The 15,948-nt window shown below is 37.6% G+C and overlaps 1 protein-coding gene across 3 annotated transcripts; it reads right to left on the bottom strand.

Moving 5' to 3' along the window:
* Window positions 1-1,796: 1,796 nt before the first annotated feature.
* Window positions 1,797-15,264, bottom strand: pold4 (DNA polymerase delta 4, accessory subunit). Of its 3 annotated transcripts, XM_061988388.1 has the most exons (5): window positions 15,100-15,264; window positions 10,011-10,123; window positions 6,272-6,355; window positions 5,991-6,102; window positions 1,797-2,117 (listed from the first exon to the last, which is right to left on the bottom strand). In XM_061988388.1, exons 2-5 carry the CDS (start codon window positions 10,108-10,110, stop codon window positions 2,093-2,095), a joined length of 321 nt encoding a protein of 106 aa, XP_061844372.1. In that variant the 5' UTR covers window positions 10,111-10,123; window positions 15,100-15,264; the 3' UTR covers window positions 1,797-2,092. The 3 variants fall into 3 exon arrangements, with proteins under 3 accessions (XP_061844372.1, XP_061844371.1, XP_061844373.1); XM_061988387.1 differs by lacking the exon at window positions 15,100-15,264 and having other exon boundaries at window positions 10,011-10,146; XM_061988389.1 differs by lacking the exons at window positions 10,011-10,123; window positions 15,100-15,264 and adding an exon at window positions 9,837-9,983.
* Window positions 15,265-15,948: the final 684 nt, after the last annotated feature.

The following is a 15,948-nucleotide window of genomic DNA, read 5'->3' as shown; positions in this document are numbered from 1 at the left end:
TATTGCAGAATACAAATGAAAGAATAAAATTGTTTCTAAATGATTACTCCTCTGACTGTTAAAATGTCGTAACTGTCCAAGCTGTATTCAAAATCCTTAGATTGTGAATACCGGTAGTGTATGAAACTACAGGGTGTCTCTTAAGTCTGGACGCATAGGTAGACATAGATATATAGATATAACCCAATCATAAAAATGTATATGTTTATTTTTTTCTATTTAATGTATTCATATCCTATATAATATAAATATTTATTTTTATTATTACAAACCCCGTTTCCATATGAGTTGGGAAATTGTGTTAGATGTAAATATAAACGGAATACAATGATTTGCAAATCCTTTTCAACCCATATTCAGTTGAATATGCTACAAAGACAACATATTTGATGTTCAAACTGATAAACATTATTTTTTTGGCAAATAATCATTAACTTTAGAATTTGATGCCAGCAACACGTGACAAAGAAGTTGGGAAAGGTGGCAATAAATACTGATAAAGTTGAGGAATGCTCATCAAACACTTAGTTGGAACATCCCACAGGTGAACAGGCAAATTGGGAACAGGTGGGTGCCATGATTGGGTTTAAAAGTAGATTCCATGAAATGCTCAGTCATTCACAAACAAGGATGGGGCGAGGGTCACCACTTTGTCAACAAATGCGTGAGCAAATTGTTGAACAGTTTAAGAAAAACCTTTCTCAACCAGCTACTGCAAGGAATTTGGGATTTCACCACCTAAGATCCGTAATATCATCAAAGGGTTCAGAGAATCTGGAGAAATCACTGCACGTAAGCAGGTAAGCCCGTGACCTTCGATCCCTCAGGCTGTACTGCATCAACAAGCAACATCAGTGTGTAAAGGATATCACAACATGGGCTCAGGAACACTTCAGAAACCCACTGTCAGTAACTACCGTTGGTCGCTACATCTGTAAGTGCAAGTTAAAACTCTCCTACGCAAGGCGAAAACCGTTTATCAACAACACCCAGAAACGCCGTCAGCTTCGCTGGGCCTGAGCTCATCTAAGATCGACTGATGCAAAATGGAAAAGTGTTCTGTGGCCTGACGAGTCCACATTTCAAATTGTTTTTGGAAACTGTGAACGTCGTGTCCTCAGGACCAAAGAGGAAAAGAACCATCCGGATTGTTATAGGCGCAAAGTTGAAAAGCCAGCATCTGTGATGGTATGGGGGTTTATTAGTGCCCAAGACATGGGTAACTTACACATCTGTGAAGGCGCTATTAATGCTGAAAGGTACATACAGGTTTTGGAGCAACATATGTTGCCATCCAACTAACATTACCATGGACGCCCCTGCTTATTTCAGCAAGACAATGCCAAGCCACGTGTTACATCAACGTGGCTTCATAGTAAAAGAGTGCGGGTACTAGACTGGCCTGCCTGTAGTCCAGACCTGTCCCCCATTGAAAATGTGTGGCGCATTATGAAGCCTAAAATACCACAACGGAGACCCCCGGACTGTTGAACAACTTAAGCTGTACATCAAGCAAGAATGGGAAATAATTCCACCTGAGAAGCTTAAAAAATGTGTCTGCTCAGTTCCCAAACATTTACTGAGTGTTGTTAAAAGGAAAGGCCATGTAACACAGTGGTGAACATGCCCTTTCCCAACTACTTTGGCACATGTTGCAGCCATGAAATTCTAAGTTAATTATTATTTGCACAAAAACAATAAAGTTTATGAGTTTGAACATCAAATATCTTGTCTTTGTAGTGCATTCAATTGAATATGGGTTGAAAAGGATTTGCAAATTATTGTATTCCGTTTATATTTACATCTAACACAATTTCCCAACTCATATGGAAACGGGGTTTGTATTTTATTTAATACATTTTAATTTATTTATATTCTTTTTAAGTTAAAGTATTTAATTTTAATTGTCAAAACAATGATTTTGTGTTTTTATGGTTTATTATTACTATATTGTTTTTTGGCTTGTTTTTTTTTAGTATAATGTATTATGTATACTATAATTCCAGATTTTAGCGACACCCTTTATACATTCAGAGCAAGTATGTTAACATACAATCCTTGATAGTGAAGTTATCTTCTTCTTCGTTGGTCCTCACAAGGGATATTCCCGCCATAAGCTGAAAAACAGACACAATCATGCGATTAAGAGCTGTGACAAGAGAGGTAGCACAGCACAGCCGCCACTTTGCCACGTTTTGTTCATTTTAGATGATAAAACCAATCCAATGTAAGTCAAAATATTGTACTATGAGTCTTATTTAAGCTTAGGTAACAAAGCAAGTTTATGTAATATTTATTAATATGTCTCAATATTAACACATTTTATTTCAGAGAACAAGCCATAGGCCAATGAAAACATACTTTGTTGTAAAAGTCTGGTCACCTTTCTTTTGTCTTAAAGTCCAGTTATGGATCACGGATGTATAATCCTTCATTATGGCAGTCAAAATATTCATTCAGCAGAGCATAAAAATAATGAAACCACTGTATTGCCCCTCTTGCTGACAACATTGATGCTGCTGCTGTCTCTGTAGTTCAATAGAAGTGTCCTTTCTTGGCAATTTATTGTCTGATAGGCAAAAATAATGATGTCACACTTACATTACACAGGCTGTAGAAAGTTATGGTGTATGATAAATGTTTCTGCAAACATTATGTTGGGCACATGTTGACAAACAGGCACAGGCCATCTAACCCAGTTTATGAAGGATTATACAATCAGAGGGAACGTTCGGTCAGCGTTCTACCCTGTACTTGATCAGGAAATGTGGCAATTTTTACCTGAGAAAATGGGCAAAACGACTGGAATCAAACACCTTTTCACATGCGGTCAAACTACAATAACAAAATAAATGTCTTACATTACGATCATGCTTTGTCAAAGATGTTTTGTAACATAATCTGTGGTATTTCTACCTAGATAAATGCTAGTACATCAGTTGAGAATATAAAGGGAATTTTTTGTGTCAGGCTGAAATAAAGTGTATATTCTTTTATAATATGTTCTAGTTAATATTCCTCCATCAAATAATGATTCGCAGGATAAATAGTCATTTTTTATTAATAGAGAAGGTTAAAACATTGTTATGCAGTGATATGTCTGTCATTAACGTGTACAACATGCAATGTACAGAATATCAGAAGCATTTATTTTGGTCGAAAAATCACAGATTACATTACCAAACATCTTTGACAATCAAGCCATGATCGTAACAATCCACATTTTGTGTTATTAATAGGTGAAACTCGTATCTAAACATTGTGTAGCTCCTATTGCTCTGAATACAAGTGCTCCTACAGCAGGAATACAAATTCTGTATTCTCACAAAATACAAATTGTGGCCAGACAGACACAAATGTACTGCAAGTATTTTGTTATTGTCATTATGTCAGTTTATGTCCTTTTTGTGTTGAGATGTTTGACTAAGTATAATGTTGAAACACATTTAATTAAAGCAAACTACCGGTAATTGTCCAGTCATGGTATTAAAAGCTTGGAAGTGATCTGTCTAGCGTATCAATGCTAAAAAATTATGTATCTCTGCAATCAATAGTGATCATTTTTTTGTTAACTATGAACAAAATGCGATTAATCTCAATTAAATACTTTCTTTCTTCTTCCTTTAGTTTATTTTGAACATGAACACACTTACAGCATAATACATCACACAATTTCATATCATTTCACCTTACATCATATCCGAAAAGGAGTAGGAAGAAGCACAGCTTATTTAATCAGAATCAGAATCAGAATCAGCTTTATTGTCATTACGCAAGGTAACGAGATTGAGGCCATTCCATACAGTGCGATGTGTGCATGCTAGAAAAACAATGTGCAAAAATATAAAAATATAAAAAATGTAGAAGTGCAATGAATATGGTGTGAAATGAATATATACATGAAAAAAAAACGAAAAAAAAACAGGGTGGTTGGTGGAATGGGTTATTGCACCGAAGAGAAGGCAGTTATGAGGGACAATGGGGCAGTCCGTTCAGGATGGTTATGGCCCTGGGGAAGAAGCTGTTCTTTAGCCTGTTTGTTTTGGTTTTAATGCACCTGTAGCGCTTCCCAGAGGGCAGCAGGTGGAACAGGTCAGAGCCAGGGTGGGTGCTGTCCTTGATGATGGCACTGGCTCTAATCCTACCCCTTTCCCACTTCAGAGCGTTTACAAATATATACATTCATTTACTGACTTTTTTTTTTATAGTAAAATGACATCCGTGAATGAGTAATACAACAGTTTTGTAATACATAATTAAAGGCCTACTGAAATGCGATTTTATTATTTAAACTGGGATAGTAGGTCCATTCTATGTGTCATACTTGATCATTTCGCGATATTGCCATATTTTTGCTGAAAGGATTTAGTAGAGAACATCGACGATAAAGTTCGCAACTTTTGGTCGCTGATAAAAAAGCCTTGCCTGTACCGGAAGTAGCAGACGAGTAGCGTGACGTCACAGGAGCTCCTCACATCTGCACATTGTTTACAATCATGGCCACCAGCAGCGAGAGCGATTCGGACCGAGAAAGCGACGATTTCCCCATTAATTTGAGCAAGGATGAAAGATTTGTGGATGAGGAAAGTGAGAGTGAAGGACTAGAGGGCAGTGGGAGCGATTCAGATAGGGAAGATGCTGTGAGAGGCGGGTGGGACCTGATATTCAGCTGGGAATGACTAAAACAGTAAATAAACACAAGACATATATATACTCTATTAGCCACAACACAACCAGGCTTATATTTAATATGCCACAAATTAATCCCGCATAACAAACACCTCCCCCCTCCCGTCCATATAACCCGCCAATACAACTCAAACACCTGCACAACACACTCAATCCCACAGCCCAAAGTACCGTTCACCTCCCCAAAGCTCATACAGCACATATATTTCCCCAAAGTCCCCCAAGTTACGTACGTGATATGCACATAGCGGCACACACGTACGGGCAAGCGATATAATGTTTTGAAGCCGCATCTGCATGCGTACTCACGATACCGTTTCTGCGCATCCAAATCAAAGTCCTCCTAGTAAGAGTCTCTGTTGTCCCAGTTCTCCACAGGCCAATGGTAAAGCTTGACTGTCATCTTCCGGTAATGTAAACAATGAAACACCGGCTGTGTTTGTGTTGCTGCAGTCGGCCGCAATACACCGCTTCCCACCTACAGCTTTCTTCTTTGCAGTCTCCATTGTTCATTGAACACATTGCAAAAGATTCACCAACACAGATGTCCAGAATACTGTGGAATTTTGCGATGAAAACAGACGACTTAATAGCTGGCCACCATGCTGTCCCAAAATGTCCTCCACAATCTGTGACGTCACACGCTGACGTCATCATACCGAGACGTTTTCAGCAGGATATTTCACGCGAAATTTAAAATTGCACTTTAGTAAGCTAACCCGGCCGTATTGGCATGTGTTGCAATGTTAAGATTTCATCATTGATATATAAACTATCAGACTGCGTGGTCGGTAGTAGTGGGTTTCAGTAGGCCTTTAAGTCAGTCGTTATTAACATATTGAGATGAAGAATATCTTTTTTTCAATAAGGTTGAAAGTATTTCTCATAATTCTTCTTCTTTGTACTTTGTAAGCACTATTCATTTGAACAACCTCTTAAACTGGATCATATCAGTACAATGTTTAACTTCTTTACTTAATCCATTCCATCATTTAATTCCACATACTGATATGCTAAAGGTTCTAAGTGTTGTACGTGTATACAAAGGTTGTAAATTAGATTTTCCTCTAAGGTTATATTTTTCCTCTTTAGTTGTTAGACAGCCTTAATACAAATACAATAATTTCCAGTGTCTGCCTGTATTTTCCTGATTGTGCTTTGGGTTTCCTCCCAAGATTAAAAGTATCAAAAACTCTATCTGACAGCTTGTTCATGATGTCGTGTATGGGGTTTTGTCGACTGCATGTGTATGCAAATTATTGGCCAGTCGTCTCTATGATGTCATTTGTTCTGTGTGTCACCTTAGATTGTACTCTGGATCCGTTTGGTTTTGTAGAAGCAAGTCCCGAATCTCCTCAGGTGGATCCAAACCATGCAGCTTTGCCCTCTCCCATCTCTGCAGCCTGCTGATCCCTGCAGCAGGCAAAGATACCCGGTAGTAAAAAAAACAATGATGCTGATTCAAAAGTCGTCAACATCACTTCATGGATCGATACAATCAGTGACGACTTCCAGGGGAGTAATGCTTGTTATCATCGCTTTGAAGAGACAAGTCAAAATGTAATGTGGTTAGAGTAGTTACCTGTACTGGGCCCGAATCTCCAGTCAAGGTCAAACTGTTGCAGTTTCTGTTGCTCTTCGTGTTGGCATGTTTCAGTCACCGTGTCTGGTCGATAAAATCAGATTTCCATCACAACAAGATCAGGAGGATTAAACACATACTAGTACGAAGGGGTCAGCCTCGTGCAAAGATAGACCTTTAGTAGTGCTCAAGCACCTGCCCTTTTGCCCGGCGTAAGAAAAGCGTCTGTCAGAACTCCTTTTTTTTCATTCATTTAAGAATAACAATTACTCTCTGTAATCAACTCCCCCTAAATATATGGGTCATATATTTGAGTTCCTGTGAAAATTCCTCCCCAAACTGATCTATTGCCCTCATGTAGCGCGCTGAGTCTACAGTACTTCTCCTCTGACACGCAGCATCAGACGGAAATGCAGCAATGTTTGTGAAATCACCTGACGTTTGATGAAAAATGAATCACAACATTAGGGTCACTGAAAACATTGCGACGCTCTTGGTCTGAAAACAACTTCTCCTAGTGAAGCTGTTTTCTGACGTTTGTCATGTTCAGTGAAAAGGGATAGGGCATACCTGTCAATAATTGTATTTCAATATATGGGACATTTCCCCGGAAAATAGGGAAAAATAAGGGGTTTTAATTTTTATCACAAATTGCCGTTAAATCAGTAAAAAACCAAAATTATATATATATATATATATATATATATATATATATAAATAAAACACTCTTAATATTATTGTGATGCGGATTATGCATCAACTGTCATAAACAGTGAAACAAAAATAGATGTGTGTATTCAATTTGATGATTTAAGTTAGTATTTTTTAATATTTAAGTTCAGCTAAATATCCTGTTGTGATTCTTATCACCATAGTAATTTTATGGCACGTGCCTGTCAGAGGTCCTCTATTACAGTCATTCTAAAATTGTGGTACTTGTCAAATACAAAACCCAAAACCAGTGAAGTTGGCACGTTGTGTAAATGGTAAATAAAAACACAATACAATGATTTGTAAATCCTTTTCAACTTAAATTCAATTGAATAGACTGCAAAGACAAGATACTTAATGTTCGAACTGGTAAACTTTGTTAATTTTTGCAAATATTAGCTCATTTAGAATTTGATGCCTGCAACATGTTTCAAAAAAGCTGGTACAAGTGGCAAAAAAGACTGACAAAGTTGAGGAATGCTCATCAAACACTTATTTGGAACATCCCACAAGGGAACAGGCGAATTGGGAACATTACGACGTTTTAGCGTAAAAAAGTTTTCGAAAAATATACATTTTCTGCCATTTTCGGGTTTTGTCGGGACTCCTGATGAGGTTTTGAGAAATCTCCTACAACTAGGACCAGTATTGTGCCGTTGAGGCGAGACAGTTTTTTTAAATTTTTGTGTAAGAGACCCCCCTTAAAAAAAACGACAATTACATTTCTCAGTTCAAACATTAAATATCTTGTCTTTACAGTCTATTCAATTGAATATAAGTTGAAAAGTATTTGCAAATCATTGTATTCTGTTTTTATTTACGAATTACACAACGTGCCAACTTCACTGGTTATGAGTTTGTATAGCCCATGCCTCATTTTTAATGAGTACTAGGCCAACTACGCTACTGTAATTCAATGTTAGTCATTATGGTGGTACTTGGAGAGCCAAATTTTTTCTGAGGTGGTACTTGGTGAAAACAGTTTAGGAACCACTGTTCTATTTACAGTTGTCGAAGAGAAAAATCTTCTCAGCAAACATAGTGAGGCCCAGATGGTGGGTAGCGGGGGGGCGGGCTACAGGAGCACGGTTGTGGGTGGTCGACTGATGTCATCTTATTTGCACATTTGGCCATAAACAATACATTTTTTTTTTTTTTTTTTTTTTAAACACATTATACTAAAATTGACATCTTTGTTTTATTAGCGTCAGCATTTTAGCATGTTCTCAATACATGGTACCTTTTTGCTTCATTTATGCATCTGTTCTTTCTTTATTTTATTTCTGCAAAAGACAACGGACTAAACTGGGGCCTTAAGAATTGTATTTAGAGCCCTCCTCCCCATTACTATAATTTCACACTTTTTGATAGATGTGAAAAAAATGTATACTCTTAAATCCGAGAGCCAGCTCCAGCTCGTAGTGCCCAAGACCAGACTTAAAACCAGGGGAGACAGGGCCTTCTCTGGAACACTCTGCCCCTCCATGTTCAAACTGCTCCCTCAGTGGAGTGTTTTAAGTCTCGTCTTAAGACCTACTTTTATTCTCTGGTTTTTAACACTACGTGAGTTGTGTGGTCCTCTGTTGTCCTCTGTGTTTTTAAAATTTTGATTTCTAGTTACTGTTTTAATTGGTTTTACCCTTTAAAAAATGTTTTTAATCATATTTATTTTATATTGGTTTTATATGTATTTATTTTTTGTTTTTATTCAGTCATTGGTGGATATTTGAATATTGTTTTTAATATTGTTGTGCAGCACTTTGGAAACATTTTGTTGTTTAAATGTGCTATATAAATAAAGTGGATTGGATTGGAATCAGGCGTCGCGGTGGAAGAGGGGTTAGTGCATCTGCCTCACAATACGAAGTAGTACTCTTGGGTTCAATCCCGGGCTCGGGATCTTTCTGTGTGGAGTTTGCATGTTCTCCCCGTGACTGCGTGGGTTCCCTCCGGGTACTCCGGCTTCCTCCCACCTCCAAAGACATGCACCTGGGGATAGGTTGATTGGCAACACTAAATTGGCCCTAGTGTGTGAATGTGAGTGTGAATGTTGTCTGTCTATCTGTGTTGGCCCTGCGATGAGGTGGCGACTTGTCCAGGGTGTACCCCGCCTTCCGCCCGATTGTAGCTGAGATAGGCTCCAGCGCCCCCCGCGACCCCAAAAGGGAATAAGCGGTAGAAAATGGATGGATGGATTGGAATCAAACTTGAATTTATTTTGACGCATGTATTGTACTAAAACAAATTCATGGGAAATAAATTGTTCAATAACTTATTTTTAGTGCAAAATAACATTTATAACATCATTTTAACACGCATATACAGGTATATATACATCTATATATATATATATATATATATATATATATATATATATGTGTATGTATGTACGTATATATATGTATATATATATATATATATAAATATGTACGTATATATATATATATATATATATATATATAAATAAACCTTCCTAAATCAACTCCGACCAGGACTCCAACCCAGTACCTCTCCCTTACAAAGCAAGGACAAATGCTAAGAACCATGGGAACAATTATGACAATGAGGGCTACATTTGCTATTATAGCCCTGTCAGCGACGAAGCAGGGAGCGGCTCGGAATAAGCTCGCGGAAAAATTTTATACGAAGTGTCCTGTCATTCATTAATTGACATTTTATATGCGCTTTTTCACGCAAAACGGGGCCCCCACGGATCGCAACAGAGTGAGGCAGGCCCGTAAAAAAAAATTCCACATCCTTGGTTTATCATTCATACATCATGAACGATGTACTGTGTCCAATGTTAGGTGTTCATTTCGGTATCAGTTCCGACTTATACTAAAACTCGACTTACAACGCCGTCGTAGGATCAGAACTCGTACATAGGCCAAGGACCTCCACGCTGATGACGCCATCATCTATTCCTCTGCCACGACCATAACTCAGGCTGTCCAAACGTCCAATCCACCAATATTTCATCCCAAATATTTCGTACAGAGGCAACGTCATACAGGAAAATGATACCAACCCTGTGATGGAGCAATGGGTCCCTTATCTTTTTTTGTCACTTTTCTTGCTTTCTTCACGACTTTAAATGAGTCAGTTATAAGGCCACTCTTGGTCGTCATGACGACAGATGTCCTGTAAGACACAATTTTAAACATGTATTTCCATTTAGACTCGTTATTTACATCATTCTACAAAACACAAAACCAGTGAAGTTGGCACGTTCTATAAATGGTAAATAAAAACAGAGTACAATGATTTGCAAATCCTTTTCAACTTATATTCAATTGAATAGACTGCAAAGACAAGATATTTATTGTTCGAACTGAGAAACTTTTTTTTTTTCAAATAATCATTAACTTAGAATTTAATGGCAGCAACACATTGCAAAAAAGTTGTCACAAGAGCATTTTTACCACTGTGTTACATGGCCTTTCCTTTTAACAACACTCAGTAAACGTTTGGGAACTGAGGAGATCCATTTTTGAAGCTTTTCAGGTGGAATTATTTCCCATTCTTGCTTGATGTACAGCTTAAGTTGTTCAACAGTCCGGGGTCTCCGTTGTGGTATTTTAGGCTTCATAATGCGCCACACATTTTCAATGGGAGACAGGTCTGGACTACAGGTAGGCCAGTCTAGTACCCGCACTCTTTTACTATAAAGCCATGCTGTTGTAACACGTGGCTTGGCATTGTCTTGCTGAAATAAGCAGGGGCGTCCATGATAACGTTGCTTGGATGGCAACATACGTTGCTCCAAAACTTGTGTGTACCTTTCAGAATGAATGGTGCCTTCACAGATGTGTAAGTTACCCATGCCTTGGGCACTAATACACCCCCATACCATCACAGATGCTGGCTTTTCAACTTTGCGCCTATAACAATCCGGATGGTTCTTTTCCTCTTTGTTCCAGAGGACACGACGTCCACAGTTTCCAAAAACAATTTGAAATGTGGACTCGTCACACCACAGAACACTTTTTCACTTTGCATCAGTCCATCTTAGATGAGCTCGGGCCCAGCGAAGCCGGCGGCGTTTCTGGGTGTTGTTGATAAATGGCTTTGCCAACCTTGAGACCTCCAATTTCGGGAGGGGGGGGGGGGGGGGGGGGGGCGTGGTTGGGGGCGTGGTTAAGAGGGGAGGAGTATATTTACAGCTAGAATTCACCAAGTCAAGTATTTTATTTATATATATATATATATATATATATCCATCCATCCATCCATTTTCTACCGCTTATTCCCTTTGGGGTCGCGGGGGGCGCTGGAGCCTATCTCAGCTACAATCGGGCGGAAGGCGGGGTACACCCTGGACAAGTCGCCACCTCATCGCAGGGCCAACACAGATAGACAGACAACATTCACACTCACATCCACACACTAGAGCCAATTTAGTGTTGCCAATCAACTTATCCCCAGGTGCATGTCTTTGGAGGTGGGAGGAAGCCGGAGTACCCGGAGGGAACCCACGCAGTCACAGGGAGAACATGCAAACTCCACACAGAAAGATCCCGAGCCCGGGATTGAACCCAAGACTACTCAGGACCTTCGTATTGTGAGGCAGATGCACTAACCCCTCTGCCACCGTGAAGCCCATATATATATATATATATATATATATATCTCCCCGCGACCCCGAAGGGAATACGCGGTAGAAAATGGATGGATGGATGGATGGATGGATATATATATATATATATATATATATATATATATATATATATATATATATATATAAGAAATAATTGACTTATGGTGAATTCTAGCTATATATATATATATATATATATATATATATATATATATATATATATATATATATATATATATATATATATACATATATATATATATATATATATATAAATAAAAGAAATACTTGAATTTCAGTGTTTATTTATTTACACATATACACATACATAACACTCATCTACTCATTGTTGAGTTAAGGGTTGAATTGTCCATCCTTGTTCTATTCTCTGTCACTATCTTTCTAACCATGCTGAACACCCTCTCTGATTATGCATTGCTGTGTGGCACGCACAAAAGTGCTTTCATCAAATACACTAGATGGCAGTATTGTCCTGTTTAAGAGTGTCACAACATTGCTGTTTACGGCAGACGGACTGCTTTACTGTAGACGTTCTTTATATTGTGGGAAAGCGGACTCAGGTCCGCATGGAGCTGGAGGGGGCGTGGCCTCCAGCTCCGTCTGAATTTCGGGAGATTTTCAGGAGAAAATTTGTCCCGGGAGGTTTTCGGGAGAGGCGCTGAATTTCGGGAGTCTCCCGGAAAATCCGGTAGGGTTGGCAAGCATGATTTATCCAGATTCTCTGAACCGTTTGATGATATTACAGACCGTAGATGGTGAAATTCCTAAATTCATTGCAATAGCTCGTTGAGAAATGTTGTTCTTAAACTGTTCGACAATTTGCTCACGCATTTGTTCACAAAGTTGTGACCCTTGCCCCATCCTTGTTTGTGAATGACTGAGCAATCAATCATGACACCCACCTGTTCTCAATTAGCCTGTTCACCTGTGGGATGTTCCAAATAAGTGTTTGATGAACATTCCTCAATTTTTTTCAGTCTTTTTTGCCACTAGTGCCAGCTTTTTTGAAACATGTTGCAGGCATCGAATTCCAAATGAGCCAATTTTTGCAAAAAAATAAAGTTTTCCCGTTTGAACGTTGAATATCTTGTCTTTGCAGTCTATTCAATTGAATATAAGTTGAAAAGGATTTGCAAATCATTGTATTCTGTTTTTATTTACCATTTACACAACGTGCCAACTTCACTGGTTTTGGGGTTTGTACATCAAATATTTTCAGTCATGGCATATTAATTGTGGCATAAGAAACCATGCATTGTGGACAAATTACTACCTAAATAAAAATATGTTACTGCAGCACACATAATATCTTTACATGCGGAGCATTTCCTCTTCCTTACAAGCACACACAGGCAACATAGCCAACTGTAATGTTATTGCTCCTCGACAGTTAAATTTGGGTTGCACATGTGCACAGCGAAATAATCGATACAATGGTAGAAAGAAACTGCATGCGAATTGCAATCACTCCTTCACAATTACATTTCACAAACAAAATTAGAAAGCAATAGAAATAATATAAAGACTCATACATACATACATGCATACATGCATGCATACAGTTCATATGACAATACAGTGACGACAGTAAACAGTGCGCTGGTATATCAGTTAGTTATGAGATCACACATTCCACTCCCCCCGTATTGCACATCTCCCGTATTGCACTATCCCAATATTACACTCCTTATTTTTGCATCCGGTTATTACAGTAGCTTTCTGTTAAGTGCTTTGATTGCCAGTGGGACAAAGGAAAATCTATACCTGTTGAGTTTGTATGTTGCTGTTCTGTACCATTTACCATTTGGCATCAGCACAATTTCACTATGAAGTATGTCGTGTGGGTCACGGGTGATTTTAAGACCCTGCTTCCTCACGGTCTTGTCGAATATTTCTTGAAGGGAACAAGGGGGCTGCATGCCAATTCTTTTACCAGACCTCTTGATAAGGTTTTGAAGTTGGGTTTTGAGTTTGACAGACAGATTTCCAAACCATGTGGCGATGCCACAACGGATGACAGATTCAATGTTTGCCTTATAAAACAACATCATGATATCACTTGCCACACCGTGGACCCTGAGCCTCCTTATCAAAGTGAATTGATAGAAGTACAGTATTCTATTTGAGATACCTGAGTCTTTTTCTCTTTTAAATATTTAAATTCAGTGACAATTAATTGCAATAATGATTTTTACAACGCATGTGTGGAAGTTAAACAAGTATATCCACTCTGTGCTGTCGACCTAAAAAAAACATCCATCCATTTTCTACCGCTTGTCCCAGCAAAATACAGTTGAAAACACTTTGCCTGTACTTTAAAATATAATCCAAACATACACATTACAGTGACCACTTATCTGATATTACTAACATTCCTGGAAGTGCTAAGCTTTCTCTTTAACTCTGACTGTCAGACATGGCAGAGGAAATGTTGTTATTGTTGGTTTGACTCTAAATATTTTGATGAATATAAAAAGAGCCATCAGTTTTTTTCCAATCTAAATATTAATGGTGCTTCTATGCCAGGGGTGTCAAACGTACAGCACGAACAGGTTTCATCTGGCCCGCGGGATGAGTTTGCTAAGTATAAAAATGAGAGATGTCAAATTCCAAGCTGCTGTTTTGAGGCATGTTAAAAAAAAATAATGTACTTTGTAACTTCAATAATAAATATGGCAGTACCATGTTGGCATTTTTTTTCCATAACTTGAGTTGATTTATTTTGGAAAACCATGTTACATCGGAATATTGGATATCGGCAAAAACGCCATTATCGGACATCTCTAATAAAAATGAGCCAAAATTTTGGAATGACAGAAAATGTTGTTCTAAATATGTCCACTAGATGTCGCAATAGCAATTCTTTGTATCTTTTTGGATTATGCTACATATGTAAAACATTAAATAAACCACATGATGTTAGTGCACGAGTCGAGGAACATGAGCAAACTATATAAATAACATCCTGTAATTTGATTTTGATATTATTTTTTGTATCTTGATAGATTGAAAATTAACACCAATGAGTTGACTGATGAACAATATCACATAAGTTATTCAGAAAGTATAAATAACCACAAATAAAGATAGAATACTATTAACCGCAACATGCAAGTGTAAAAAAAAAAGAAAAAACATTATGATTTGTACATTTTCAGAATATGCTTGTTCTATTTTTAAACAAAGAGAACAATCTGAAGTTGTCTTTATTTTTAAGTTATCGTGCCGTGATTATACGAGTCCGGCCCACTTGGGAGTAGATCTTTCTCAATGTGGGCCCCCCATCTAAAATGAGTTTGACGCCCCTGCTCTATGTATTAGGTTGTATTCAAGACAAAATAGTTGTAACAATTTGGTCTGTTTTATATTGTTGTACAGTAGAAGTCTTCTCAGAAAGAGTTTAGCCCAGACAAGCTGTCGTTGTGATAATGATGATGAATTCAGAGTCATGTTCTTGCATTTGTATGAACGCCAACTTCTTTGTTTTTAAAGCTCCTACCTTTTTCTTCTTTGTTTTTATTCGGCAGTATCAAACTTCAAAAAGTTCACACCTCTTCAGGTTATGTGCTGGTTAGATAAGTCTAATTAGTTGAAGAAAAACCCATAACAATAAAATGCGTCTTCTTTCTGACAAAAAAACTAAAACAAAAACACCATAGATGTGACGTCACCTGCTTCTTCGTGACTAAAAGGCGGTTCCTACACTTCAAAAGAACATTACCGCCACCCTGCGGCCTAAGATGTTATCGTACCATCTAATTCGCTTTTTTGTTTGTTTGTTTGTTTTTTTAAACTCTAAACCAAATAACACATATCCAGCACTTCACAGAGCTTGTCAACTTCTGGTAAAAATAAACACTTATTTAAGTTTCCGTTTTTATACTTTGTACATTTGGTGATGTAACATGCTGTATAGTTCCTGTATCTCTGCAATTTCCATCATTACATTTTCCCAGAATATGTAAGTGCATGAAGAGTATTAATATCAAGACATAAATAATATTAAATCTCTCATCTCCCTTGTTTATGTCCCCTTTTTATAATTCCTAACCAAGATTAGAAAACAACTATTTTAATTATTCAATTATATTTACATTATTATTATTATTATTATTATTATTATTGCTTTAACTTTAGTTTTTCCCCCAAAGATGTTTTAACGGATATGACCTCTGGTTGTAAAATGTTTTCATTTCTGTTTTTTTTATTCAGTAAGAAGGCAATGTGCTAATATGCGACAGTTTAAGGAACAACACAAACATATTCATGTGATTAATTTTATATAATTCATCACATTATTATGTTGTTACAAAACCCAAAACCAGTGAAGTTGGCATATGGTGCAAAT

Source organism: Nerophis lumbriciformis, linkage group LG27 (genome assembly GCF_033978685.3).
Source record: "Nerophis lumbriciformis linkage group LG27, RoL_Nlum_v2.1, whole genome shotgun sequence".
Lineage (NCBI taxonomy): Eukaryota > Metazoa > Chordata > Actinopteri > Syngnathiformes > Syngnathidae > Nerophis > Nerophis lumbriciformis.
Note: the sequence above shows the minus strand (reverse complement) of the source record. Positions and strands in the feature narration are given on the sequence as shown.

Coding starts and splice junctions, on each gene's coding strand:
- pold4 (XM_061988387.1), bottom strand. CDS start 10,146: ATGTTTAAAATTGTGTCTTACAGGACATCTGTCGTCATGACGACCAAG. Junction 6,356..10,010: donor ACCCATTGCTCCATCACAGG/GTTGGTATCATT, acceptor TTTATCGACCAG/ACACGGTGACTGAAACATGC. Junction 2,118..5,990: donor GATCCAGAGTACAATCTAAG/GTGACACACAGA, acceptor TCTGTTTTTCAG/CTTATGGCGGGAATATCCCT.